Source organism: Mastigoproctus giganteus, chromosome 7 (assembly GCF_048544385.1).
Source record: "Mastigoproctus giganteus isolate SK-2022 chromosome 7, ASM4854438v1, whole genome shotgun sequence".
NCBI classification, from domain to species: Eukaryota; Metazoa; Arthropoda; class Arachnida; order Uropygi; family Thelyphonidae; genus Mastigoproctus; species Mastigoproctus giganteus.
Window position 1 is genome coordinate 185,075,856 of NC_143581.1, and position 27,674 is coordinate 185,103,529.

General features: G+C 37.3%; 1 protein-coding gene across 2 annotated transcripts in view; it reads right to left on the reverse strand.

Annotated features, from left to right (window-relative positions):
* Nucleotides 1–27,674, reverse strand: part of Rich (Guanine nucleotide exchange factor subunit Rich) — a 579,939-nt gene that overhangs the window by 302,271 nt on the left and 249,994 nt on the right. For both annotated transcript variants that reach the window (XM_090378010.1, XM_090378009.1), the window contains exons 16-17: nt 14,782–14,947; nt 2,788–2,895 (exon numbers count right to left, since the gene is read on the reverse strand). In XM_090378010.1, the coding sequence (XP_090234136.1) occupies nt 2,788–2,895; nt 14,782–14,947 (274 nt within the window). The remainder of the gene's footprint in view (nt 1–2,787; nt 2,896–14,781; nt 14,948–27,674) is intronic.

Genomic DNA, 27,674 nt, shown 5'->3' on the forward strand with positions numbered 1-27,674 from the left:
CTGAAATTAAAATTACAATTACTTTGCACAAAAAAAAAAATAGATAAAACTGGGTACTTTTATTGGTCATATGTATATTCATGCATAATTAGAGACTCATCTTCAGGCACTTCGGCAGATCCAGTGTTCCTTTCCACCGACAACCTTTTTGTAGAAACTATGGTGACATGGATAAATATAAGGCAATAATGAAATCATGTCTGCTTCCTTTGCACTTGTTATGGGCTGTCAGTCTTTGTACAACTGATTTTGTTTAACTTGAGCCAATGAAGACAGAGGTCCACCAATTTTCTCCTATACGTCAATTCTTTCAAATGGCATTAAATTGCTTGATGAGTTTTTGTAAAATATTGAGACAGGACGCCTTTTTTTTTAAATAGACCTTTCCACAGCATCCCGAAGATGCTCCACAGGGTTCATGTCCGGTGAACGGGGAGGCCATTCCATGGTGGTAAAATCTGCGGATTGCTCTTCGAACCATGTTCTAGTTCGAATGTGGTTCCACCACAGCTCTGTGGAGAGGCGCATTGTCCTGCTGGAAGAGTCCACTGCCCTGTGGGTGCACGATGACCATGAAGGGATGCCGATGGTCAGCAGCAAAGATAGACACTTAACTTGGACTGTTCAGATATGCGTCTAGGTGTACCAGAGGTCCTAACATGTGCCAGTTGAACACAACCAGACCATTACCGACCATCCACCTGCCTGAACAGTTCGTTGTTAACATGATGGGTGCATAGCTTCTTGCGGTTTCTGCCAGATACGCACCCTCCCGTCTGCTCAAAATAACTGGAAACAGAACTCATCGGACCAGGAGACCCGTCTCCAATCATCCAAGGTCCGGTGCCGATGTTCTTTTGCCCAGTTCAGGCGTAGAGTCCTATGTCATGGTGTTAGCAATGAGACTCTGGTGGGCCGAGGGCACCCATAACCTATTGCGGCTAATCGCCAGATGGTCTTAGTGGAGATGTTTCTCGCACCTCCCTCGTTGAAGCCAGGGGTGATTTGTGCCATTGTCACAAATCACTCTCCAGTTGGCTGAAACAACTCGAGACAGATATCGATGGCCACATTCATCCACACCTTTCTCCACCCACAGCACTGTCCATGATGAGATGTTATTCCGGAAATGGCATATTCCCAATACACTCTTGATGCCGTCGAACAGGATTGTGCAATTTTTGTACCACCTCCGCGTTAGAATGACCCATGCGTCGGGCACCCACTATCATCCCTTTTTTCAAAGTCGGTTAACTCATGATGTTTATCCATACTGACATAAAATTACCATCTATAGGAATGCAGTGATGCGTGTACCTATATACCTGCCAAGAAGTGGGTTCGTCCACCAGTGAGAGGGGTAACAGCATCGCGTTGTGCATCAGTATAAATGCTAATGGTCTGGTGCACTTGTTTACTGCTTCTTTAGAAAAACCAGGTAGATTAATTTGACTTCTAAAGTTATAGGATATTTAATATAATTTTCTAACAAAATTATTCAATTCATTAACAAAAACAATATTTCAGGATCATCACATACACTGCCTTACCGTTACTATCCAGACACCTGCATATTTACAAATAACCTTTATTTACAGGAAAACCAATAACATGTGCTGAAATCTTAAGCCTTATGCCAGATTTTGTATATGTCCCCCTATATTATCTGCCATCTGGCCTTCAAAATGGCAAAAAGTTCAGCTGTGTTTTTTTTTTTTTTTTTGGGGGGAGGGGAGTATTCTCTCCTTTCATGCACCCAATGATCCAATTCATCCAAGAGGTTGTATATAGGACTGAGGTCAGGGCTCTGGGTGGCCAGTCAAACTTTTTGATACTCATGTCCTCAAACCTGTCCTTCATAATGCAAGTAGTATGATATGGAAGGTTTTCCTGCTGATATAGGTATGGGCCTACCTTGACATGCTACTACAATGAATGTAATGCACTATTGTCCAGGATGTCTTGACAGATCTCGGCATTCATTGTTTTGTTTAAAACAATCAATGGTCCCAAGCCAAATCATGAAAAACAGCCCCAGAATATCACACTGCCTCCACCAAACTTCACTGCTGGGATGATGCAATCCAGATGGTAGCTTTCTCTGGCACACCCAGGCATTTCTGCTAGACTGTGTACCATGACTATCACCCCCCGAAGCACAAATTTCCATTGGTCTATGGTAGGCCTTACAGCAAATTAGACAGCATTTGGCATTATTCAGGGTGATTGGTGGCTTGTGGACAGCTGAATGACCATAGTCACCCATAACGTGTAGTGTCCCACACACATTGTACTGGTAGTGATGTGTGTCCAAATAGTCTCACAGAGGGACTGTGCGTGCTGTGGCAATGTTGACCTATGTTCTGAGTGGACAACTCTTTGTAGGTCTCTCCCTGTCATATTTTGTCAGCTTTGAAGGTCTTTTGGAGGTGGTTTTGTGACAATTTCAGCACTGGTCCATTTCTAATTGCAGATCATATCATCAACTGAGGGATTTTCAGTGTCACTGAAATGTCATATATAGACTGATTACTTATGTAGCACCCTCTTATCATTCTATGCTGGAAGTCTGCTAACTCCACTTACACAATTGTTGTAAGTGGAGTTAACAGAATTGTACTACTCTTTCTTTAAAGGCCTATGAACGTATTTTTATTTGTGTCTGACATGTGGTGCTTGAGTAGGATGTGATCTACCCAACAGAGGGGTGTCCAGATATTAATAGTAGGACGGTATATATTTAACAGTGTATAGATAGAAAAATGCTCTATTTGCAATATTTATTACCTGTTTCAGTGTGAAGAGAAGTTAACATAGCTGACACGACACATGCTGGATGAATAACTAAATTAGAGATATCGAGCTCAAGTATGCCCATAATATGTAGAGTTACATCTGAAATATATAAAATATATAGCAACTAAATGATAACCATTGATACTGAAATATTTCAAGGTAAAACTTATAAAAATGAATTAAGAATCAGTCATGAATGACTGATTAAGAATCAGCCATTATCAGCATATGCTGAATGTAACAAATACATTTACAAACATGGAAATATTGTAAAGGTACTTCTAACTTCCCCTTTATTTCTATGTAACATGGGAGCATTTCCACTGTCAGCATATGCTGAATATACTCAACACATTTACAAACTTCAAGTTGTGAAGCTACTTCTGACTTACCCTTTATTTCTAAATAACATGGAAACATTTCCACTTTCTGTGATTCTAAAAGCCCTGCAAGTAATATGATTGCAGAATAATCAGTCTGCTGTACCTCTTGTTTTTAATCACTGCACAATATTTTTCTTTCAATTAAATTTTTTGAACAAATGACTTTACATAATAATATCATCTCACGAAACTAGTATATCTGTATGTCCCAAGAGTCTCAGTTACCGGGACAGCTTTTAGAAAGCAGGAACATATTGAGTCATATAAACACGCTAAGGAAATGTCTTTGAATAGAAGATATAAATTAAAAGGTGTTCAACTATGTGAACAGCTTTCAATTATATCTTCGCTTTGTGAAAATTTTGTAAATAAAGTTTGTTGATCAGGTAGGTAGTTATTTTCTTCTTGTCAATGAGGTTATGTTTGGTCTGTTGTGTGGGATCATCCTGTCCATTATTATGGCATGGCCTAGTATAGTTTGCAGGAAGGGATCTCTAGTACAGCCTGAGGTTGGGTTTGTACTTGTAATACTTTACACTTTCTTTGATAAATTGGTATCTAGCTTCTGATGTATTATCCTGGTGACCTCATTGTGTCTGTGAGTTTATTCTGTCTGGGTGATCACCCTACATCCTGCAGTGATGTGCTGGATGGTTGACGAGGCTAATGGGAGCCAGACGTGTTCCAAGCTGCTAAGCTGACTTTTTTTTATTTACTGATTGGAAATTGTTTTTGTCTAACTTTTGATTTAAATTTAGTAGTATAGTATTTTTTTGTAATTTTCTAATTAATTTGGTGCATTTATTCTTTATTTGGCCTTGTAATTGCATAGAAAACCACAGTCGATTTCTGCTGGCATTTAAATGACAGTAGCATTCGAATTTGCTGCCATTGTTTTCGTATTGATATAGCAGATACTGGAAGTTTCTACTTAACTTGTAGAAGTGTAATCAGTATCAGCAGAGGATTATAACCTATAAATTATAGCACTACATACACGTTTCAATAATTTAACTTGTCAAGTAGATCGTAAAGTATGACAGTAATATTCTTAGAGCTTTTAGAATTGGTGATTTGGCATAGATAGATAAATTTATTATATATTATAACTACTTCGATTTTACAAACGTAACATTTTAACTTAATACATATAATCATTTAGATTTTACAAATGTAACATTATAACTTAATACATATAACTTAAGCTTTATAGGAGATGTGAAATTCATATAATGTAACTCAGTAGGAGATAAAACTCGATACTGAAATATATATATATATAGTTTTATTACTGAACTGAGATATGTTTAGTGTTTTATTTTTATATTTTTAATTGAATTGAAATTGAATTGAAATCATGCCTCAGACCAGAGCAGAAAAGCAAAAGGGCTCAAGGTAGTGGGAATTCTGTGGCTCATGGTAGAACTGAGGGGAGTGGTTGTCATCTGAATCACAACCTTTTGAAATGTACTGCTTGTTTAATGTTTGCAGATATCTGGAACAGGACATGGTATTGTCAATGGGAGAGGTTTTTGTGTGGTTTGATGTAAAGAGTGTGAGAATATTAAGCACCAACTCAGTGATGTTATGGGCCTTTATGAGAACTTCAAGAACAGGGCGGATGCCATTGAAGGATTTAAATTGGGGGCCCATCAAGCTCTCAGCTGCCCTTTAATGAAAGAGTTTTCGATTGAGAATCAGGCAACACAGCGACAACACCTAAGGCAGAATGCAATGGTCCCACAGAAGCTAGTTGTCAGTGACTCAATTGTCATGGAAACAGGAAATATATTGTGAAAAAATAATGGGTGAAACAAGATGGTATGTCTTCTAGGGGTAGTGTTAAGATGGTCAGAAAACTGCTAGCTGGGGTGTAGGGGGGGGAGATACACAGACTAATAGATTAACAACAGCTGGTAGAGGTGAAACAGATTCTTGCTCTGCTTCTATTGGAATGAGCAGCAGGATGTAAAAAGCTCGCTAAAAGCAAATTTCCACACATCTATTCTACATCCGTCTTTTCTTAATTTGAATTTATGCCCCCCTTAGGTTCATAATCTGAACAAGTGGAAGGATCCCATCAGAATTCAGCGTGCTCAATCCATTCAAGGCCTTATACACCTCAATCAGATCACCACGCAGGTGCCTAGTCTCCAGCCACTGCAATTTGCAGAACTTAAGCCTCTCTTGGCAAGAGGATCCCTTCATTCCACTCACCAATCTTGTTGCTCTTCTCTGTACACGCTCAAGCAAATCTACATCCTTCCTAAAATGAGGCCTCCAGACCTGTATGCAGTACTCAAGGCGTGGCCTGACCATTGCCTTATACAGAGGGACAATCACCTCCTTTTCCCTGCTAGCAAAATTCCTATATATCATTGACAAAACCCCATGACCTGCCTGGCAGCCTGTCTGCATTTCTCAAAAAACTTCAATCTGACTGCACAATTACTCCCAGGTCTTTTTCATTTTCTACCACCTTAAGTGTAGTACCACACAGTTCGTACATTTCTCTGGGGTTACATCTACCCATATGTTTAACCTTGACAAATACTTTGCATTTGTCAAGGTTAAATTTCAGTTGCCACTTCTTAGCCCATCTGTCCAAATTATCTAGATCCTGTTGCAGTAGCACACTGCCATTACTGTCATTAACAACCCTGCCAACCTTTGTATCATCTGCAAACTTCGACACTAAACCTGATATACCTTCATCAATATCATTGATAAATATACAAAACAACAGAGGACCCAACACCGAACTCTGTGGGACTCCACTAATAACATTAGTCCAAGAAGAGCATCACCCATTAATTACCGGCCTCTGTCTTCTCCCACTCAACCATCCTTTTTTATCCATTGTAGCAACTTACCTTAATACCATTCTGCTTCAATTTGTACAATAATCTTCCATGCACAACAGTGTCAAAAGCTTTCCTGAAATCCAAATATATGATTTCAGGAAAAAAATAAAATAATTTGATATCAAAATTATTTTTTGCATCCAGTTCCTTTGTAACCACATCATAATATCCTATCAAATTTGTCAGACAAGACTTTCCCTTAACAAACCCATGCTGAGTCTTGTTTATTGCTGCAGTCTTGTCTAGATGATCCTGCAATGCATCTTTAATGTATACTTGCGTGTACACCAATGCTAAGAGTTTAGTAAATATATTTGATGAATCTGAGGTGTTGGTCAAAACATCAAAGGTAGATATTAGTATTAGTATTAGTAACGGCCGTATGGTGCAAGAAAGCCTATGGCTTATGCTGCACCAGCCAAAAAAAAAAAAAAAACAATGATAAAAACAAAAATTAAATAAATAAATAACAATAATTAATAAATAAATAAAAATAATAAAATGAAATTAAAAATTAAATAAAAAGGAAATTAATCCTATCATCCTATGCGCTTCCCTTACCCGAAAGTACTATCCAGATGACCTTTGAATTTCCCCAAACTGTCGGCCTCTACCACCCATGAAGGCAACTTATTCCAGTAATTTATAACTCGCTGGCTAAAATAAAACTTCCTGCAGTCCAATCTAAACATTTCCCCCCGTAACTTGAATTTATGTCCCCTAGTTCTAGCATCATTTATAATCTTGAAAATTTTGTCCTCATTCATTTTACTGATGCCTCTCAGAGCCTTAAACACCTCAATCAAATCTCCTCTAAGGTATCTAGTTTCCAAACTCTGCAACCCACATATTCGAAGTCTTTCTTCATAAGGACGCCCTTTTGCCGATCTCACCAGGCGAGTTACCCTTCTTTGCACCCTTTCAAGAAGCTCGATGTCTTTCTTTAGGTGCGGTCTCCATACTTGAACACAGTATTCCAAGTGTGGTCTAACATAGGCCTTATATAATGGGATTATCACGTCCCTATCTCTACTTGCAAAAGTTCGATAGATCATCGATAGGACACCATGGGCCTTCCTTGCAACCTGTTTACAATGCTCAGAGAATTTCATGTCTGACCGTATCGTAACACCCAAGTCCCTTTCCTCCATTACTGGGTTTAGTTGAACTCCACCAAGTGAATAAGTTATTTTGGGATTACTGTTTCCCAGGTGTAATACCTTACACTTTATTGGATTAAAGCACAGCTGCCATTTTTCTGACCATTCCTGAAGTCTATCTAGGTCTCTCTGAAGAAGCTCAGCTTGACAGTGATCATTAACTACTCTACCAATTTTAACATCATCTGCAAATTTAGACATCACGCCCTCTATCCCTTCATCAATGTCGTTTATGAAAATTAAAAACAACAGTGGTCCTAATACTGATCCTTGGGGAACCCCACTTCTTACCTCAACCCAATCTGAGGAATAGCCATTTATTACAACCCTCTGCCTCCTGCCCTGAAGCCATCCTTCTATCCATCTAAGGATTTTCCCAGTGATTCCAACCTGATCCAGCTTATAAAGCAACCGCTCATGTGGGACTGAGTCAAAAGCTTTGCTGAAATCTAAATAAACAATGTCGAAATTATTCCCTAAATCCAGCTTGTGAGTGACCCTTTCGAAATAGCGAACCAGATTTGTTAAACATGATTTTCCCTTTACAAAACCATGCTGAGTATCCTTGAGAATTTCAATTCGATCCAAATGATCCTGAATTCCACCCTTGATTAATGCCTCCATGATTTTCCCTACTACTGAAGTCAGACTGACAGGTCGATAATTTCCCACTTCACTTTTAGAGCCACCCTTATGTATGGGAGATACATTTGCACTTTTCCAATCCAAGGGAATCTCCCCAGAGTCTAGTGATGCTCGCATAACCAGCCTCAGTGGTTCAATGCACTCGCTTGCCGCCTCTCTCAAGATTATAGGGTATATTCCATCAACTCCAGGAGCCTTACTAGTCTGTAGGCTTGAAAGTTTTTTCATTAAATAATCTTGCGAAATTTCAATATCATTAATTACATATTTTTTAACTTCGCTCCCACAATTTCCCATTGCCACAAAAGGCTTTTCGTTTGTAAATATCGATGCAAAATAACTGTTGAGTTCATCTGCAACGGCAGCTGGTGTATTTATTACTATCCCCTTTCCCTTACGTAAAGGTCCGATCTGGTTTGTCCTGCTCTTCTTGGTATTTATATATGTGAAGAATTCTTTATCCCCCCTCTTTGCTCTGTTTGCTAGTGATTTCTCATAAACTGCCTTTGCCTGTCGAACCTTTTCTGTGGCTCTATTACAGATCATCTTGTAGCTGTTATAGGCTTCAGTACTTTTTATTGCTCTGTAACGTTTCCATGCCACCTTTTTCTGCTCAAGTAATGTGGCAACTTCACTATTCATCCAACTTGGAACCCTTCTCGTGGAGTATTTTTTTAATGGTATATACGCATTCAAGGCGTCTGTGATTAATGTTTTAAAAGCGTACCACAGTTCAATTGTATTCATTCTCTGCGCGATATCTACCCAGTTAATAGAGGCCATGTAGTACCTTAAGGCATCGTAATTTCCTTTTCTGAAATTAAAACCCATTCCTTTGCCCTTTACTTCTGCTACTGGTTCCTCTACTGTCAGCCCTGTTATGTCATCTGATTCATGTGTGATGATGAGGTCTAGGATATTCTTTTCTCTAGTACTTTCCCTGACATGTTGATACAAATAACAGTCATCTAGTTGATTTAAAAATTTTGTTCCCCATGTCGAGTTTCCTTCCCATTTACTCCAATCAATTAGAGGCAAATTGAAATCACCCATAATAAGGCATTGACGCTTACTTGCCCATTCCATTTGCATGTAGAGGCTTTTGTCATAGTCTTCACAATCACCTGGGATAGTAGTAGGGATATTGTTGGGATAGTAGTAGTAGTAGTAGTAGTAGTAGTAGTAGTAGTAGTAGTAGTAATGGCATGTGATGCAAGAAAGCAAATGTATGAGCTTATGCAGCATTAGCCAAAAAAAAAAAAAAAATCACACCATTCCCTCCAAATGCCTGTCCAGTTCCTCCTAAATTTATTCAACCTATCAACTTCCACAACGACAGATGGAAGTTTGTTCCAGCAATTAACCACCCGCTGGCTAAAGGTAAATTTCCGCACATCTATTCTACATCTGTCTTTTCTTAATTTGAATTTATGGCCCCCTTAGGTTTGTAATCTGAACAAGTGGAAGGATCCCATCAGAATTCAGCGTGCTGAACCCATTCAAGGCCTTATACACCTCAATCAGATCACCGAGCAGGGATATCAGAGATGTGGTGTCACACAGATAAAAAGAATGCAGAATTGGAATTTGAGGAGTGTAATGTGTACAGAAAGGATAGGAAGGGAGAAGGGGTTACACTATTAGTTAAGAAACATAAAATCTAAGGAAGTGCAGCCAGTTGATATGGGCAGACAATGCAGTGTTGAGTCAGTTTGGTGTGACATAAGCACTGCAAAAGCAAAATTGAGAGTAAGAGTATGTTAAAAACCTAATGATTCTGATGAGTATAGTGAAATAGGATGGGCCAGTAAATCAGAGAGTCTTATAATGGGGGATTTTAATTTCCCAGATACTGACTGGAATTTGTGGGTTGGTCACTCACACACTAGCAAGGCTTTTGTGGATTTATTGGATGATTGTTTTCTACACCAGCATGTTCGGGAGGCAACTAGAGGGAGTAATACTCTTGATCTGATTATCAGTAGTGATTCTTCATGCATTAAGAATATGCAGATAAAGGAACCACTAGGTGGCAATGATCATAGTGTGCTGATGTCTGATTTACTTAAAGATGTAATTACCATCAGGTATAAAGGGAAGGGTTTGTACTTTCGTAAAGGTGACTGCAGTGGTCTGATACCATTTTTAAATTCTATAATATAAATTCAAATGGAACCAACTGCTGATGTTACCAACAGCAAATTCTAAATGGAAAACATTCAAAAAGAATTAATCTTGAAAGCTATTAGACTTTTCATGCCAACTAAGGAATATTGATCAAGGTTTAGGCCTAAATGTATGTCAGACGAACTAATGAGACACGTTGTTGTTGTTATTTGGTTTTTAGGAGCATTAATGAGACACGTGGCAGAGAAGAAAAATGCATGGCATGTATATAAATTATCAGGCAAAACAGAAGCCTATGACAGATATAAGCTGGTCTGTAATCAAGTCACAAAGGACGTTAGGCAGGCAAAGGCAGATTACGAGAAATCTTTGGCAAAGGATGCAAAGAGTTCTTTACTTATGAAACTCTAGAAGGAAGGGGATAAATCAAATTGGTCCACTTGATATCGATGATTCAACTGTTGATGATCCTGCTCAGGTAGCTAACAAACTGAATGAGTATTTTGCATCAACATTTACACATGAGAAGTTATTCAGGGAGGGGAATGCCAGAGGCATATTAAACTCTGGCAGTGAGCTAAATGATTTTGCAATAACCAAGAACAAAATGGAGCAGAAATTGTTTAAAATAAACATAAGAAAGGCACTGGGGTGGATGGGATCTATCCAGTTATATTAAAGGAGGCAGCAAAGAAAGTAAGCAAACCCTTAGCCATAATTATGAGAGCATCCTTGGTCTCAGGAGAAGTCTCCACGGACTGGAGATGTGCAAATGTATCCCCAATTCACAAGGGGGGGGGAATCTAAGGGTGACACGAGTAATTACAGACCAGTTAGCTTAACTTCTGTTCTGAGTAAAATAATAGAGTCATTGGTTAAATATGCATTGCAGGATCATTTAGACAAGACTGAAGCAATAATTCAGACAGCATGGGTTTGTTAAGGGAAAGTCTTGTCTGACAAATGTGATTAGATACTATGATGCGGTTACAAAGGAACTCGATGCAAAAAATAATTTTGATATCATATACTTGGATTTCAGGAAAGCTTTTGACACTGTTGCACATGGAACATTACTGTACAAATTGGAGCAGTAGGGTATTAAGGGTAAGTTGCTACAATGGATAAAAGGGTAGTTGAGTGGAAGAAGACAGAGTGGTAATCAATTGATGCTGCTCTTTGTGGACTAATGTTATTAGTGGAGTTGCACAGGGTTCGGAGTTGGGCCCACTGTTGTTTTGTATATTTATCAATGATATTGATTGCATGGTTACTCTGTAGTACATTTGCATGAAGAACATATTCAGTTTGCTGCTCCATTTCAAGCACTAGCTTTTTCTTCCTTCTTGGGTGGTCACTATAGCAGTTGCAAAGGAAACTTCTAGCTGGTTGGGCTGGTTGGGCTTGCCTTTCCTTTGTGGTAACTATAAGGGGAACAGAACCACTTGCTCCACTGCTCCTTGGGAGATTGTGTCTGATTTTTTGAAATGAACACTTGATCTTATGCCACGGGGTCAGTTACTATTATTATTATGAGTAGTGGCAAATGATTTAAGAAAGCAAGCAAACAGCATCAGTCAAAAAAAAAAAAAAAAAAAAAAGCCAACATTCCCATTGCACCTGTCCATCCTCTCTAACAGTTTATCTAGTTCTTCCTTAAATTCATTCAAATTACCCACCTCCACAACACCAGATGGGGTTTTGTTTCAACAATCAATCAATCAATCACCCTCTGGATGAAGGCTAATTAACACACATGCAACCTCCAGCCATTCTCCCAAAAATTGAATTTATACTCTCTCATATGAATAGTCTGAGCAAGAGGAAGGATTCCATCAGCATTGTGCCTACTCGATCCATTAAAGGCCCTAAATATCTCAAGATTTCAGAGCCAAGCTGCTGCTGAAATTATCAAAACTGAAGCCTTTCCTGGTAAGAGCATCCTTTTGCTTCCCTCATCAATCTTAATGCTCTTCTCTGTACTGATTCCAACAGATCCACATCCTTCTTGAAATGAGACTTCCAGACCTGTATGCAGTACTCAAGATGTGGCCTATCTACTGCCTTAAACACACCCCATGGGCTACCCTGAAAATCTTCTTGTCAGGGCAGATTTACCACCAGATCTTTTTTGATTCCTGACTGCCCTAAGTGTGGTACCACACAGTTGGAACGTTAATTTGGAGTTACTGCTCCCCACATAAAGTACCCCATATTTGTCAATATTAAACCTTAACTGCTACCTCTCAGCCCATCTGCCTGATTTCTCTATATCTTGTTGCAGTAACATACCCTGAATACTGTGATTAACTATACTGTCAACAGGCATATCATTTGCAAATTTAGACATTAAACCTGATATTCTTTCATCAACACTATCAATAAATATAGAAGACTACAATGGGCCTAGCAGTGAACCAAGAGAGACTCCGCTAATAACATTATTCCTCGTAGACTAATGTTATTAGTGGAGTGTTATTATTAAGGGGAATTGCTCTTCTTGAGTAGTGCCCATTAATAATCATTCTCTCTTTTCTTCCCCTCAACCATCTCTTTATCCATAGCAGCCTTATGTGCAAACAGTATCAAAAGCTTCTCTGAAATCTAAGTATATAATGTCAACATTATTTTTGCATTCAGTTCCTTTTTCACTGCATCATAGTATCCAATCAAATTGGTCAGACAAGATCTCTCCTTAACAAACCCACGATGTAACTGAAGAATAACTGCTCTCCTGTCTAGATTAGCATTAGTTGAGGCATATGATGCAAGAAAGCAAGCTTATACTGCATCAGCCAAATAAAGAAATATATATATATATATATATAAAAAAAAACCCCATTTCGCCCATCTGGTCACTCCAAATGTTTGTCTAGTTCAGCCTTAAATTTATTTAAGCTATCAACTTCTACAACAATAGATGGAAGTCTGTTCCAGCAATAAACTACCTGCTGGCTAAAGGCAAACTTCCACACGTATTCTACAACTGTCTTTCCTCAATTTGAATCTATGCCCCCTCAGGTTCTTAATCTGAGCAAATGGAAGTATCCCGTCAGCATTGAGCCTGCTCAAACCATTCAAGGCCTTATACACCTCGATCAGATAACGCAGGTACCTAGTCTCCAGATGCTGCAACTTGCAGTACTTAAGCCTTTCTTCGTAAGCGCACCATTTGTTCCTCTCACCAATCTTGTTACCCTTCTCTGTATCAATAAGTACAGAGAAGTAATGCAGATGGCCCTGCATTACTTATTTAACCAGTGACACCATTATTTTCCCTGGAACCAAAGCAAGATTAACAGGTCTGTAATTAATTGTGCCACCCTTTGTGAATTGGAGATACATTTGCACATGTCCAATCCATGAGGACCTCCTCTGAATCCATGTATACTCTCATAATCATGACTAAAGGTCTGCTTATCTCTTTTGGTCCCTTATTTAATATAACTGGATAGATCCTATCCACCCCAGGTGCTTTTTTTTTTTTTTTTTTTATGTTTAGCTTTAACAGTTTCTCCTCCATTGTCCTCTCAGTTATCACAAAATCATTCAGCTCCCTGCCACACTCTCTCTCTTAAATTTATTTAGGCTATCAACTTCTACAACAATAGATGGAAGTCTGTTCCAGCAATAAACTACCTGCTAGCTAAAGGCAAACTTCCACACGTATTCTACAACTGTCTTTCCTCAATTTGAATCTATGCCCCCTCAGGTTCTTAATCTGAGCAAATGGAAGTATCCCGATATCACTTCTGATATTCAATTCTAAAAAATTTGTCATATGTGAATGCAAATGCAAAATACCCATTCAGTGTGTCTGAAACCCGAGCAGGATCATCATCAACAGTTAAGTCTAACTTCCTTTGTGACTTGATTGCAAACTAGTTTATATCTACTGTAGGCATCTGTAGTGATGCCTACAGTATGATATGCATCTCATGCATTTTTCTTCACTGCCACAAGTCTCATTAGTTCATCTTACATCTGTTTAGGTCTATGCCCTGAACTGTATCTTTTAGTTGGTATAAAAAGTCTAGTTGTTCTATGATAACATCCCCAAATGCTTCTCATTTAAAATTTGCTGTTGGTAACTGCATCAGCTGGTTCCATTGCACAGAATTTAAATATTTATCTGAAACCGCTGCAGTGACCTCTACAAAAACAAAAGCCTTTTCTTTTCTCTTGCCTTTGACAGTAGTTACATCTTTAAGTAAATTCCACATTAATACATTGTGATCACTGCCACATACTGTTTCTTATCTGCAGATTCTTAAAGTAGAAGAAACAATCATCCAATAAATCCACAAAAGCCTTGCTATTGTATGAGTAACCAACTAACGAGGTCCAATCAATATCAAGAAAATTAAAGTTCTCCATTATGTCATTCTGATTTAGTGGCCCACTCTACTTGTCTATACAGTTGTTAGTTATACTCATCACAGTCATTAGGCCAATAACACACTCCTACATTCTTTTTGTTTTCCCAGTTCCCATATCACATCAAACTGACTAAACATTATTGCACTTGCCACCCACGTCAAATTAATTAAAATTAAACTTGAACATTTAAAACTAAAAACTAATATTTAAAACTAACCAGCTGGGAAGCTGTTAAAAAAAAAAGATCTTCATTTGTGTACTGGTATTTGGAATTTTCCGCCTACATAGTTGAACCAATTTTAGTGTTACTTTTCAAAGATTGAAGCATATAGAGGAAAAATTAAAACCAACAATGAAAAAGACTTCTCCCATAAATCTGCAACTCATTCTTTCAGCAAACATATACTAGAAGAAAAATTCACTTACTAGAAGGAGATGTTTTCTTTTGTAAGTGGTACAGTGTAAGATGAGAGTCAGCACAGAAACTAAGAAGCTTATTTCCTAAAACTGAAAGTTGTAGAACTTGAGTGGGAACTTTGATAACACGAACAAACTGGTTGTCTAACTTGGTATCTTGAGGGTACACCCTGATCTAAAGATATAAATAAATCAAAATATATTAACAGCTTTAAAAGTATAGTTGAACAGATTAATCTCTCTAACTTTATCTACAAGAATATTATTGTGGATTTAGTTTATAAATATTTAAGTTACTAACAATGATATTAAAATGTTGCACAGAAGAATAAAGTCAAGGTATGCTTGATGTCTTTTGCAACCAGGAGTCCAGAGAAACAGTACATTACAACCAAGCTGATTGTGTCATTAAACCATACACACACACAAATCCAGAAAATGCATTCCTCAACACTGCATTTAATTATTAATGATCAGAGTTTCAATAAAATAATATGCAGCAATATATAATTGAATTCTCTGCAAAATATTCTATAATCAGTACTTGTTTACAGTGGCACATATGATAATTAAATTAGATTCAAACATTTCCGGTGAATAGTTCAGTGCAGAAAAGGAAGAAACAAAAACAATTTTCAAAATAAATGGCACAATAATAGTAAGGCAATCAATGAAAATGGAAGTCACATGGCAACACAGAGAGAGAGACTATCAACACTTATCCTCAAAAGCAGAAAGAACTGCATGTACAGTAGAAAACTGTTGGACATATGGAACTACTGTATGTAGAAAAGATTTCTAATTTTTTTTTTTTTTTTTTTTTTTTAATGAAAACCCCAAACACGAAAGGTATCAAAACCTATAGTACTTAGTACGGTGCATGGGTTGAAGGAGAAGTATGGGGGATGCCGGAAACTTTGCTCTAGAGACTAAACATGGGTTTCACCACTTCAAGCCTCCAATAAGCAAAGTGGTGGTATTTCACCGGTTGATGAAAGCCATCTACCACCTGCTATTGTTGAGCGCACAGGGAGTTGAAGAGGAAATTGGCAAGAATAATATTATTCTTTAAAGTATGGAACTGGCAACCCTCTGGCCCATCCCTTAAAAGAATATTTCAATGATTTCTTCTTGCAAGGAAATAGCATCTTTACACTAATATCACATTCAAATACAGTTTTTGACAGCTTATTCACTAACATCATGTCAAAAAGGATTTAACATTTTTCTACTATAACTGACAAAGAAACAACCTCACTCCTGCTATAGCGGGCTCAGCAAGGTACATAATCTCTCCCACCCTCTCTCCTATAGCAATAGACATGCATGATCCAACCCATATATCTTTCTATGCCATAGCTTGGAGCCACAGAACATGATTCCTGTGCTTGCAAGCAACAGAAGCCAGAACACAACAAGTAAGTAACGTAGCAATGCATTACATTTCTGGTGTGTTTGATGTATGGAATATTCAGTTTATGTAAGGAATTACATAAACCGAATTTTTTTTATCGTGTTTTTTTCCCTGTGATTAAAAGAAGTGAAAAGTAAATAAAGTTAGCTTCTTATTATTATTAAATAAATAGGATTATAACTTTATAGAACACTTAATAAAACTATGGTTTTATGTTCTTTAACTTACTTCAGTTCAATTATAACTGTATATATATTACTCTTCTCCCATCTACTTTTAAGTCTCTTCTCATTCTTCACAAGCAATATCACATTCATGAATCTTACATGACAATACACATGAAGTGTACACTGTCTAAAGCTAACAATGCAGCATTAATCCTTTAATCATTGCACAAAATGTGAAATTCCTCTGTGCCATGAAAATTTGAAAGATCAGCAAACAAATAATTCAAAATTGTTCATTTTTTATGCCACCTATAATTTCAATCTTTTATGAACACAATGAAGCATCCATGGTCTATATTAAAAACATATATTTTTAATTAGTTTTTGAAAATTAAAACTCATTTTACACCAGTCAGAGAGTGAGTGCAAATTAAAAAACTGTGCCCTTCAATGCCTGTGACACTTTAACACCTCACTAACAGCAATGCTCACTGCATGAAACATGAAACGCACACATGAGCAGTTTGATTCCAGATGATGCATCAATGTCACGTATAGCAAAATTACTATTAATATCTCTTCATTCGTGTTAACAGCACATGCATATAATTAGGTTTAACATGAATTTTTATTAATTCATGTGATAATTAACAGATATTTCTAGAATTTTCTGCAACCAATTCAAAGAAACCATTTTCAACAACAGGTATTAGGAATTTCAGCTGCGTGAATGGAGTAGGTGAAGCACAAATTGCTGGAGTGATAAGGCCCACTTCACTTTGAATAAGTTATTGTCCATAACAGTAAGTACCCATAAATAATGCATTTGAACAATGGAAATCCTCATGTAGTACACATAGTTCCACTACATTCCCTGAATGCAACCAGCTGGTGTAGCTTCATTGCTTCCTGTCTCAATAAACCATTCTGCCTGGATCAGACCACACTGCTAGATCTGTGTGAGACCTATCCAAAGGCATTTCAATGATGAAAAAATAATCAGTTAATCCTTGCTAACAACATTGTAGTCACCACATTTGCCCAATCTAACCATCTGTGATTTTTTTTTGGTTGGTGGTTGGTAGTTGTTGGCGCATTGGCTTCTGTGGCCATAGTGCACCTCCCAAGGTTTTTGCAGTACTTTGATCCAAGCCCGAGGCAGGATTCAAACCCGCGACCTTTGGGTTGCCAGGCAGGCACTTTACCCACCTGGCTAGTCCGGTCAGCCCATCTGTGATTTCCAGCTATGGAAGAACCCATAGTGCATATGTACTGTAATATGATCCATACCCCTCACCAACCTTGAAGGGCAGAATCATTTGTCATATGACTGTCATCACTCCAAACACATTACTGTTGGTCAATAAAAACACTAGAACCTATATGGAATAAATTGTGTATACCATTAGTATGCATACTGAACACACCTTGAAGTGATACCCACCAATTAGCAACACCATTTTTCCTTCTCAACAAAACGGTGCTATATTTATCCCTGTGGGGAATACGAAGACTTTTTTTTTCTGTCTTCCCCATGTTGTGGACTATAGGTACATCACAATACATTTCGATATTAGAAATTAAATGGCACTCCAGACAGCTATGATAGGGATACTTCAATTCAAAGACCCTATACATTATTCTTTATGTTACTGTAGTAATTTGTCTCTGAAGTATGTTACTGCAGAGACAAATTCATGAATGTGTTATATCTCAAGTTTGAAATGTGGTAGAAAGATAAAACTGACATTTTTAGATTCAGTGCATCACATTAGTGCATAATTACCTATTTTTATTTTGGAAGTTTATGTGAAAGAGAAAACCAGTGCGTGGTGGGGGGGGGGACCTCTGCCTATTTACTGTATTTTCTGGACAATAAGACATACCAGACTATAAAACTATTTAGTAGGCTCTTTTTTTTTTTTTTTTTTTTTTTTTGTTGAGATGGGGAGATTCATATATTTGAAACACATATTCATAAGTGCTTACTGAAAAAAATAATTGTGCAGAACAGGGCTTTTATTCATCACAGAATGCCAAAAATTGTTGTCACTAGTGTCACACTATTACTAACGTTATGGGCTGAACTGTCACTTTCTTCAAAGATTGTATCATCTTCAGTGCCATCCAGGGCATTGCTGATTCACATTTCTTGAAAGACTTGGCAACTTAGTTGTGTGTTTCACCAACTCCCAATAATTTTTCACCCATTCATAGACTTATAAAATTGTTGGTTGCTCTTTTAATCTGTTGATATCAAATTATGAAATGCTCTATTTGGCTTAACTATTGATATGTTAATTTATTAGTTGCGGTATTAAATATACAGTTAGCAGTAAGTGCAGCAGGTAAGGGCTGCTGGGCTTACTACTAGCTGTGTGTTTAATACCACACCATCCTAGTTTTTTCCCAGTTACATGTGATCTGAACACTAAGAGCTTGGGTTTACAGGCCACTTGGATGTTTTGACTATATCTTTGGCTAGAGATAACCTCAGGGGCTCACATCTGGTGAGTATGGGCTTGGAACACTCAGGGTCCTGAACTGGATATCATCATTCTTCTCTTTCTTGGTGATTCCCTTCTACTCTCTCTCTCTCTCTCTCTCTCTCTCTCTCTCTCTCTCCAGGGCAATTCAGAATTTTTTTTTTTTTTTCGGCTGGTGCAGCATAAGCCTCAGGCTTCCTTGTACCATATGGCTAATGATCATAAAAACATTATTGCATGCACCTACATTACTTTGGACCATAAGTGCTGCAGGACAATTTTAGGAAACATTTAACAAGAAAAAAGTATCTCATATTCTTACCAGGGAAAAGAAGGTATATTATGCGTGTGGGGGAGTACAATATTATCTAAGGTACATGGCTTTATTTTATTATACAGACATAACTATTAAATTTTATTTGAAATCAAGATATCAGTATAATAATTATTTTATTTGAGTGTAGCTTGTTGATAACCAATATATGTTAGATACAACATAAAGAATATATGCAGAATACTATTAGAAATGTGTAAAAGTAATAAAATACAAAGTTAAGGTATGCCAAACACTATCAGCTTTCCTTCTTGTTACTTGTTTCTCTATGCATTGGCATTTCTGGTTTATCAAAATTCACATGCAGGCTACATTTCAGATTATTTGAGGTGCATTTTCAAATTATATTAATATAATCACGTTATTGGTCCAGGGGCTCACATCTGGTGAGTATGGGCTTGGCACACCCAGAGTCCTGAGCTGGATATCGTCATTCTTCTCTTTCTTGGTGACTCCCTTCTTCTGAGTCTCTCTCTCTCTCTTGGGGTAATGCAGAAATTTTTTTTTTTTTTTTTTTTTTGGCTGGTGCAGCATAAGCCTCATGCTTCCTTGCACCACATAGCTAATATTAATAATAACAACATACTGTTCTCATGGATTATACAACCTGTAGGTTACTGGTTGATGACCCCTTCTCTAGTCTATAGATTCTAGATGCATGAAAATCTCTTATCATGAATTTTACCTTACTAAACGTTCACTGCCTAAAATATCAACACTAGTGTGATAAAATAAGACAATGCACAAAGCATTAAGTTAACTGTAAGAAGTTGACATTACCTTCGGAACAACAAAAACTTCGGTGAAAGTTTGCATTTTCGTTGAAAACAACAGAACTTTTCAAGGTTTAGTACTTATTTAAAACAATATACAAAACAAATAATAATACTGCACTTTTTCATTAATATACAGGAAGTCTCCCAATTAATGGTGACGTACATTAAAATGACATAAATTGGGTTTTTTTACATGTGTGTATTCACATGTGATAAAAAGATAAATACACAAAATCTAAGGAAGTGCATCCAGTTGACACGGGTGGATAGTGCAATGCTGAGTCTGTTTGGTGTGACATAAACACTGGGAAAGTAAAAATGAGAGCAGGAATATGTTATATGCCTAATGACGCAGATGAGTACAATGAATAGTTGTGCAGAGAAATAGAATCGGCCAGTAAAGCAGAATGTCTTGTAATGGGGGATTTTAACTTTCCAGATATTGACTGGAACTTGTGGTTTGGTCACATGCATGCTAGCAAGACTTTTGTGGATTTATTGGAGGATTGTTTTCTACAGCAACATGTTCAAGGGGCAACCAGAGGGAGTAATACCCTTGATCTGATTATCAGCAGTAATGATGCATGCATTAGAAATTTGCAGATAAAGGAACCACTAGGTGACAGTGATCACAGTGTACTGATGTGGAATTTACATAAAGATGTAACTACCATCAAGGGTAAAGGGAAGGGTTTTTGTTTTCGTAAAAGTGACTATAGAGGTCTGAGACAGTTTTGAAATTCTATAGAATGGGATCAACTGATGATGTTAACAACGGTGAATTCTAAATGGGAAGCCTTCAGGGACTTAATCTTGGAGACTACTAGGCTTTTCATACAAACTAAGAAATACTATTCAAGATTTAGGACTAAATGGATTTCGGATGAATTATCGAGGCTTGTGGCAGAGAAGAAAAATGCTTGGGATGCAGATAAATTATCAGGTGACACAGAAGCCTATGACAGATATAAGTTAGTCTGTAATCAAGTCATAAAACATTAAGTTAACTGTAAGAAGAACATTAGGCAGGCGAAGGCAGATTACGCAAAATGTTTGGCAAAGGATGCAAAGAAAAACAGCAAAGAGTTCTTTACTTATGTAAAATCCAGAAGGAAGGGGATGAATCAGATTGGTCCACTTGATATCGATGGTTCAACAGTTGATGATTCTACTCAAGTAGCCAATAAACTGAATGAGTAATTTGCATCTACATTCACACAGGAGGAGTTATTCAAGGACAGGAATGTCAGAAGTTTATCAAACTCTAACAGGGAGCTAAGTGATTTTGTGATAACTGAGAGCAAATTGGAGGAGAAATTGTGGAAGTTAAACACTAAAAAAGGCTCCTGGGACAGATGGAATCTATCCAGTTAAAATGAAGGAGCAGCAAGAGAAGTAAGCAAACCCTTAGCCATAATTATGAGAGCACCCTTAGAGTCAAGAGAGGTCCTCATGGACTGGAGATGTGCAAATGTATCCCCAATTCACAAAGGGGGTTCATTCAAAGGGTGACACAAATAATTATAGACCTGTTGGTTTAATTTCTGTTCTGGGGAAAATAATGGAGTCACTGGTTAAACAGGTAATACAGGATCACCTAGACAAGACAGCAGCAATAGTTCAGACAGCATGGGTTTGTTAAGGGGAAGTCTTGTCTGACCAATTTGAATGGATATTATGATGTTGTCACAAAGGAACTGGATGCAAAAAATAATTTTGCTATCATATACTTGGATTTCAGGAAAGCTTATGGAAGACTGCTGTACAAACATGGAAAAAATTTTTACAGTTTGTACAGCAGTCTTCCATGTTGAACATGGAAGACTGCTGTACAAATTGGAGCGGTATGGTATTAAGGGCAAATTACTGCAATGGATAAAGGGATGGTTGAGTGGGAGACGGTAGAGAGTGGTAATAAACAGTCACTGCTCTATGTGGATTAATGTTATTAGCAGAGTCCCCCAGGGTTCGGTGATGGGCCCATTGTTGTTTTGTGTATTTATCAATGACATCGATGAAGGTATATCAGGTTTAATGTCCAAGTTTGCATTTGATACAAAGGTTGGCAGGGTTGTTAATGACAGTAAAGACAGTATGCTACTACAACAGGATCTAGAAAAGTTAGGCAGATGGGCTGAGAAGTGGCAACTGAAGTTTAATATTTACAAATGCAAAGTATTGCATATGGCTAGCAGTAACCCAAGAGAAATGTACAAACTCTGTGGCTACACTCAGGGAGGTGGAGAATGAAAAAGATCTGGGAGTAATTGTGCAGTCAGATATGAATTTCTCTGAACAGTGCAGACGGGCTGCCAGAGCATGTCATGGAGTTTTGTCAATGCTATATTAGGAATTTATCTAGCAGAGACAAGGAGGTGATTATCCCTTTGTATAAGGCAATGGTCAGGTCATGCCTTGAGTACTGCGTACAGGTCTGGAGGCCTAATTTTAGGAAGGATGTAGAGTTGCTAGAATGAGTACAGAGAACGGCAACAAGATTGGTGAGAGGAACAAAGGGATACGCTTATGAAGAAAGGCTTAAGTTCGGCAAGTTGCAGTATCTGGTGACTAGGCACCTGTGATGTGATCTGATTGAGGTCTATAAGGTTCTTGAATGGTTTGAGCAGGCTGAATGCTGACAGGATAGTTCTGCTTGCTCAGATTAAGAACCTGAGGGGACATAGATTCAAACTGAGGAAAGACAGTTGTAGTATACATGTGCAGAAGTTTGCCATTAGCCAACAGGTAGTTGATTGTGGGAACAGACTTCCATCTTTTGTTGTGGAAGTTGATAGCTTAAATAAATTTAAGGTTAAACTAGACAAACATTTGGAGGACCAGATGGGTGAAATGGGAAGGTTTTTTTTTTTTTTTTTTTTTCTTTTATGGCCGATGCTGTATAAGCCTGCTTTCTTGCATCATATGCCTCAACTAATGCTAAAAGGAGATGCCCGTGGTTAAATTTTTGGATTGACCAAGTTAATTTATGCTTTTATTTTTAACTATTTATTAAAAATAACAATTAAAAAAAAAATCAGCAAAACCCTGCTTTAGTCATACCAAATTACAAGTGATCCCTGCTGAGCGTGGGAGTTACGTTCCCACCAACTTCTGCGCATGGCAATTCCACATTTGTCGGGATACTGTTGTTATGGAAAAGCGGGGGTTTGGTTCTGAACCTTTTAATGTAGGAAATTAAAACCATAATCTGTATTACAAATGGTACAATTTATTGTTTTCAGAAGTAGCGTAGTGGCATCGTCATTGTCCTCCCCACACTGGATGGAAAAGGCCCAGGTTTGAAGTGTCAATGAGTTAGTCTGTCTCAGGCATAGATTAGCATTAGCATTAGTAGAGGCATATGATGCAAGAAAGCAAGCTTATTCAGCATCAGCCAAAAAAAAAAAAAAAAAACCCTCTCCCATTTCACCCCTCCGTTCGTTCGAAATACCTGTCCAGTTGAGCTTTAAATTTGTTTAGGCTATCAACTTCAACAACAAGTGATGGAAGTCGGTTCCACCAACCAACCACCCGCTGGCCAAAGGCAAATTTCCGCACATCTATCCGACATCCGTCCTTCCTCAATTTGAATTTATGCCCTCTGAGGTGATTATTCTGAGAAAGATGAAGAATCCCATTGGCATTGAGCATGCTCAAACCATTCAAAGCCTTATACACCTCTATCAGATCACCTCGCCGGTGCCTAGTCTCCAGACTCTGTAATTTGCAAAACTTAAGCCTTTCTTCATAAGAGCAACCCTTTGTTCCATTTACTAATCTTGTTGCCCTTCTCTGTACCCGTTCCAGCAGCTCTACATCCTTCTTGAAATGAGGCCTCCAGACCTGTATACAGTACTCAAGATGTGGCCTAACCATTGCCTTATACAAGGGAATAATCACCTCCTTATCCCTGCTAGAAAAATTCCTGTATATCATTGACAAGACACCATGAGCTACTCTTGCAGCTCGTCTGCACTGCTCAGAGAACTTCATATCTGCCTGCACAATTACCCCCAGGTCCTTTTCATTCTCCACCACTGTCAGTGTAGTACCTGATAGATAGCAAGGTTTTCCCCACTGGTTTTTTTCTGGATGAAAAGAGGGATTTTTCATCCTGCAAAACAGGCAAATCAACCAGAGAACACACAATTTATAGACATAATATATATACAGGTATATAGAAGAAATTTTAGGGGACTCTAATAAAATAATTTAATTTTTTTTTTGAATTTTTGGTACAATTTATTTTTAAAAGAAATTAACAATTTCACTTTATAATTTAAAATGTATTCCAACTTGTGTGTGTAGTGGCTCAGACAATAGACATAAAAAATCATAAAATATAGGGAAGTAATATTTTTCTATGCTAATTTTTGCTAGAATGGGAGTTTCAAAAATGAAAGGTGAGACTGACTTCCTCATCTCTCGTTCCATTGATCCAATGGAGTGACAGTGAGATTGTGCTCCTAATGTAAATATGAAGGGCCCCTATGTTAAAAGAAAATTAAATTATGGAAACGAAACAACAGAAACTTAATCGAGTATACGCTTCCATTATGGAATCGAAATGAATTCCTACCTAAATTTAAAATAAAACTGCATGCTGAAAAAAGTAAAACAATGAAATAAAACTTTTAATTGACCATGACTTACTAACATATGTGAAGAAACGTTGAACTGAAGAAACTGCTAGTAGAAGGTGAACATGCTTTAAAGTTGAAGTTGACTTACAAAATCTGCAATTTGTCTGTTGCTGTATTGTCATGATCTTCTCATGTCAACATAAGAAACCATAATATTGTTAATGTCTCTCTTAATTTTCATACTCCTATGAAAATCGGGATCTTCCTGCATAATCTTCTCCTTCAGGAACTCGACTGCTTTTAGAATCTGATATACCCTTATGTCAGTTCAGGTTTCTTCTTCTTCACAAACATCTTTATTGGAGTCCAGTAGTTCTTCTAACTGATTTTTTAAATTCCTCCTGATGGGAATGAATATGTTCTAAAATATCTTCCTGCCCTATATCACAAAATCCTTCACCTACAATAATGTCTGAAAGTTTAATAATTTTCTCAACTTCTGTCTGAATATATAATATTGAGGTCTTGTGAGTCAATTTCTGTTTCAGAGAGTAGCTTCTTCCAACAGTTCTTCAAAGTTGACTTCATTTCAGTCCATGACTGTTCGGTTATTTAAATACCTGTTAGTATTGTGAATTCAGCCCAACATTGGCACACATTTTTATCTGGAAATTTTTCAATTTTATCAACAAGATTTTCCAAGCTTCTCCTTAGATAATAAGATTTAAAAGTCGAAATGATCCCTTGGTCCAGTGGCTATAAAATTGATGTTGTGTTCGGAAGAAGAAACACAAGTTGTACATTTGGATTGCAATCGAGAAGTGACACTGGATGATTTGGATAAGGAGCACTTTGAATTATAAATTCTTATTTTTCAGATATCCTTCGACTTCAGGTATGAAACAATGCTCTAACTAGTTACTAAACAATTATCCAGTCATCCATGGTTTTCTATTCAATCACCAGTAAACGGGAGGAGAGGATTTATTTTTGTCTTTCAAAGCCCTTGGGTTTTCGGAACGATACACTAATAAAGGCTTGCATTTATAATCACCAGAAGCATTACTACAAAATAGGAGAGCAATTCTGTCTTGTGACATTTTGAATCCAGGTACAACTTCTTCTTTTTCCATGTGGCAATATGTCTTGTCAGGCATTTTTTTTCCAATAGAGAGTTTCATCACAGTTAAAAATCTGATATGCCATGTATCCTCATCTATTACATTTTTCAATTCCGGTAAAAAAAAATTTTCCACTGCCTCCACGTCAGCAGAAGCAATCTCACCAACAACTTTAATATTGTGCAGATTTGCTCTTTTTTTAAATCTATCGAACCATCCCTTGGATGCACTGAAACTTGATTCACCATTTGCACCAGCAGTGTGAGACTTTATGTGATGATAAATACATTGGGACTTGCACCTGTTCATATTAGAACTGAATAGGCACATTTCTATTCCTTCAATCTTTGATGCAAACATTCAATACCTGTTCCATTTTCTCAAAAAGCGTAACACATCGAATAACAAAAGTGGATTTTGCATTTGCAGAGTTTGTTGCCAACCTAATGCTTGCTTTAATTTTGTCCTCACACTTTTTAATTTTTCGTATCAATGATTCGTTGCACTCATATTCTTTAGCTAAAGATGCATATGTTCTTCCTTGCTCTATTTTCCACAAAATAATCATTTTCTCATGCAATGACAGAATTTTCTGGATTTTTTCTTCCCAGAATCACTTTCGGATGTAGAATCATGCTTTGAAGCCATTATGTTAGAGTTATTATTAAAATAAAACATAAATCCACTCAATATCAAAACACACACATTGAAGTCACTTTTCACTCAACTCAGAAACACACATTGAAATTGTCACTAGCAAAGACTCAAGCCGACAAAGGGGTCGTTCAAGTATTACATCACGCTGTTTCTGAGAACTGCTGAGTTGAAAGATACATAACAAAAAATATATTGTAATAAAAAAGTAGGCATAATGTAGAGAGGCTAAATTTTGACTGACTGTGAAACTGCAAAGTGCCACAAAACAGTTGTCTGATAACAAAGTTGCTTAGAATGAAATCGATGACACTAACTTTGACCATGCTAAAGTAACTACAATAAAAGCTATGTAATAAGGTAGCACGGGTGAGTTAGATACACAGTGCTACTGCAAACCTTGGGCTGCGCATAGCATGATCCATGTCTCACAGACTTCTATTGCATAAGTGCGAATCTGCACTCAGCAGGGGTCACCTATATTCCATTTTAAGAAGCCAAGAATAAAAGCTTGAACAAAATAGATCACTCAATATTCAACTGAACTTGTAATTCTGATCCATACTTGGGTCATTTTCAATGATAATGACCATTTTTTTTGAACAAACTGAAGGCTTTTGACATTCTTTTTGTTATGAGCTGTTTTACTTATGGTGCTCTCTGACCTCTTACACCTTGATGTTTCAATTCAATCAGATCCTTGCTGGTCAGTTGAGCATTGTGAAATTTCGGCATCCACACAATATTGTGGAATTTGTCGAGTCCACATTCTGTAATTGGATTTCAGAGACAGTGACAAGTTCCTGGACACTATGAACAACACTGCCAATATATTCTGCTGCATACCATTCATCATAGTTGGAGTGATTCCTCCCACGATGTTGCAGTATTGTCATAAATTTCTTAATATTATATCCTCTCCCCACAAGAAATCTATAAGTAATAGCTGGTCCTCAATGTTTGTCTTTGTGATCAGTTGCCGCATAGTCTGACAAGAATAACAGGCTTTGAATGAATGTCTTTATCATCCCTTGATTCATCAGTTGCTTTAAAGAGGTTGTATTTGCTGAAATTAAAAGATTGTAGATTATCGTACAGTAGATGTCTGTACGGGACCTACATTTTTTTATTTTTACCAAGCCCATCTTGAAATCTAGACAGCCCAACCCGACCCACCTGAACCAATTTTTATCCCAGCCTGAATGAAACTTTTTATATAAGTAAAATCGCTAGTATTAGTTTCTGAAGTTTCATAATAATAAAAAAATAAACTTTCAGATTCAAAATTCAATATCAATAATTATATAACAATAATAATCATTCAAAATAATTATAAATATTAATTATAAAAAAGAAAAAGTAGTAAA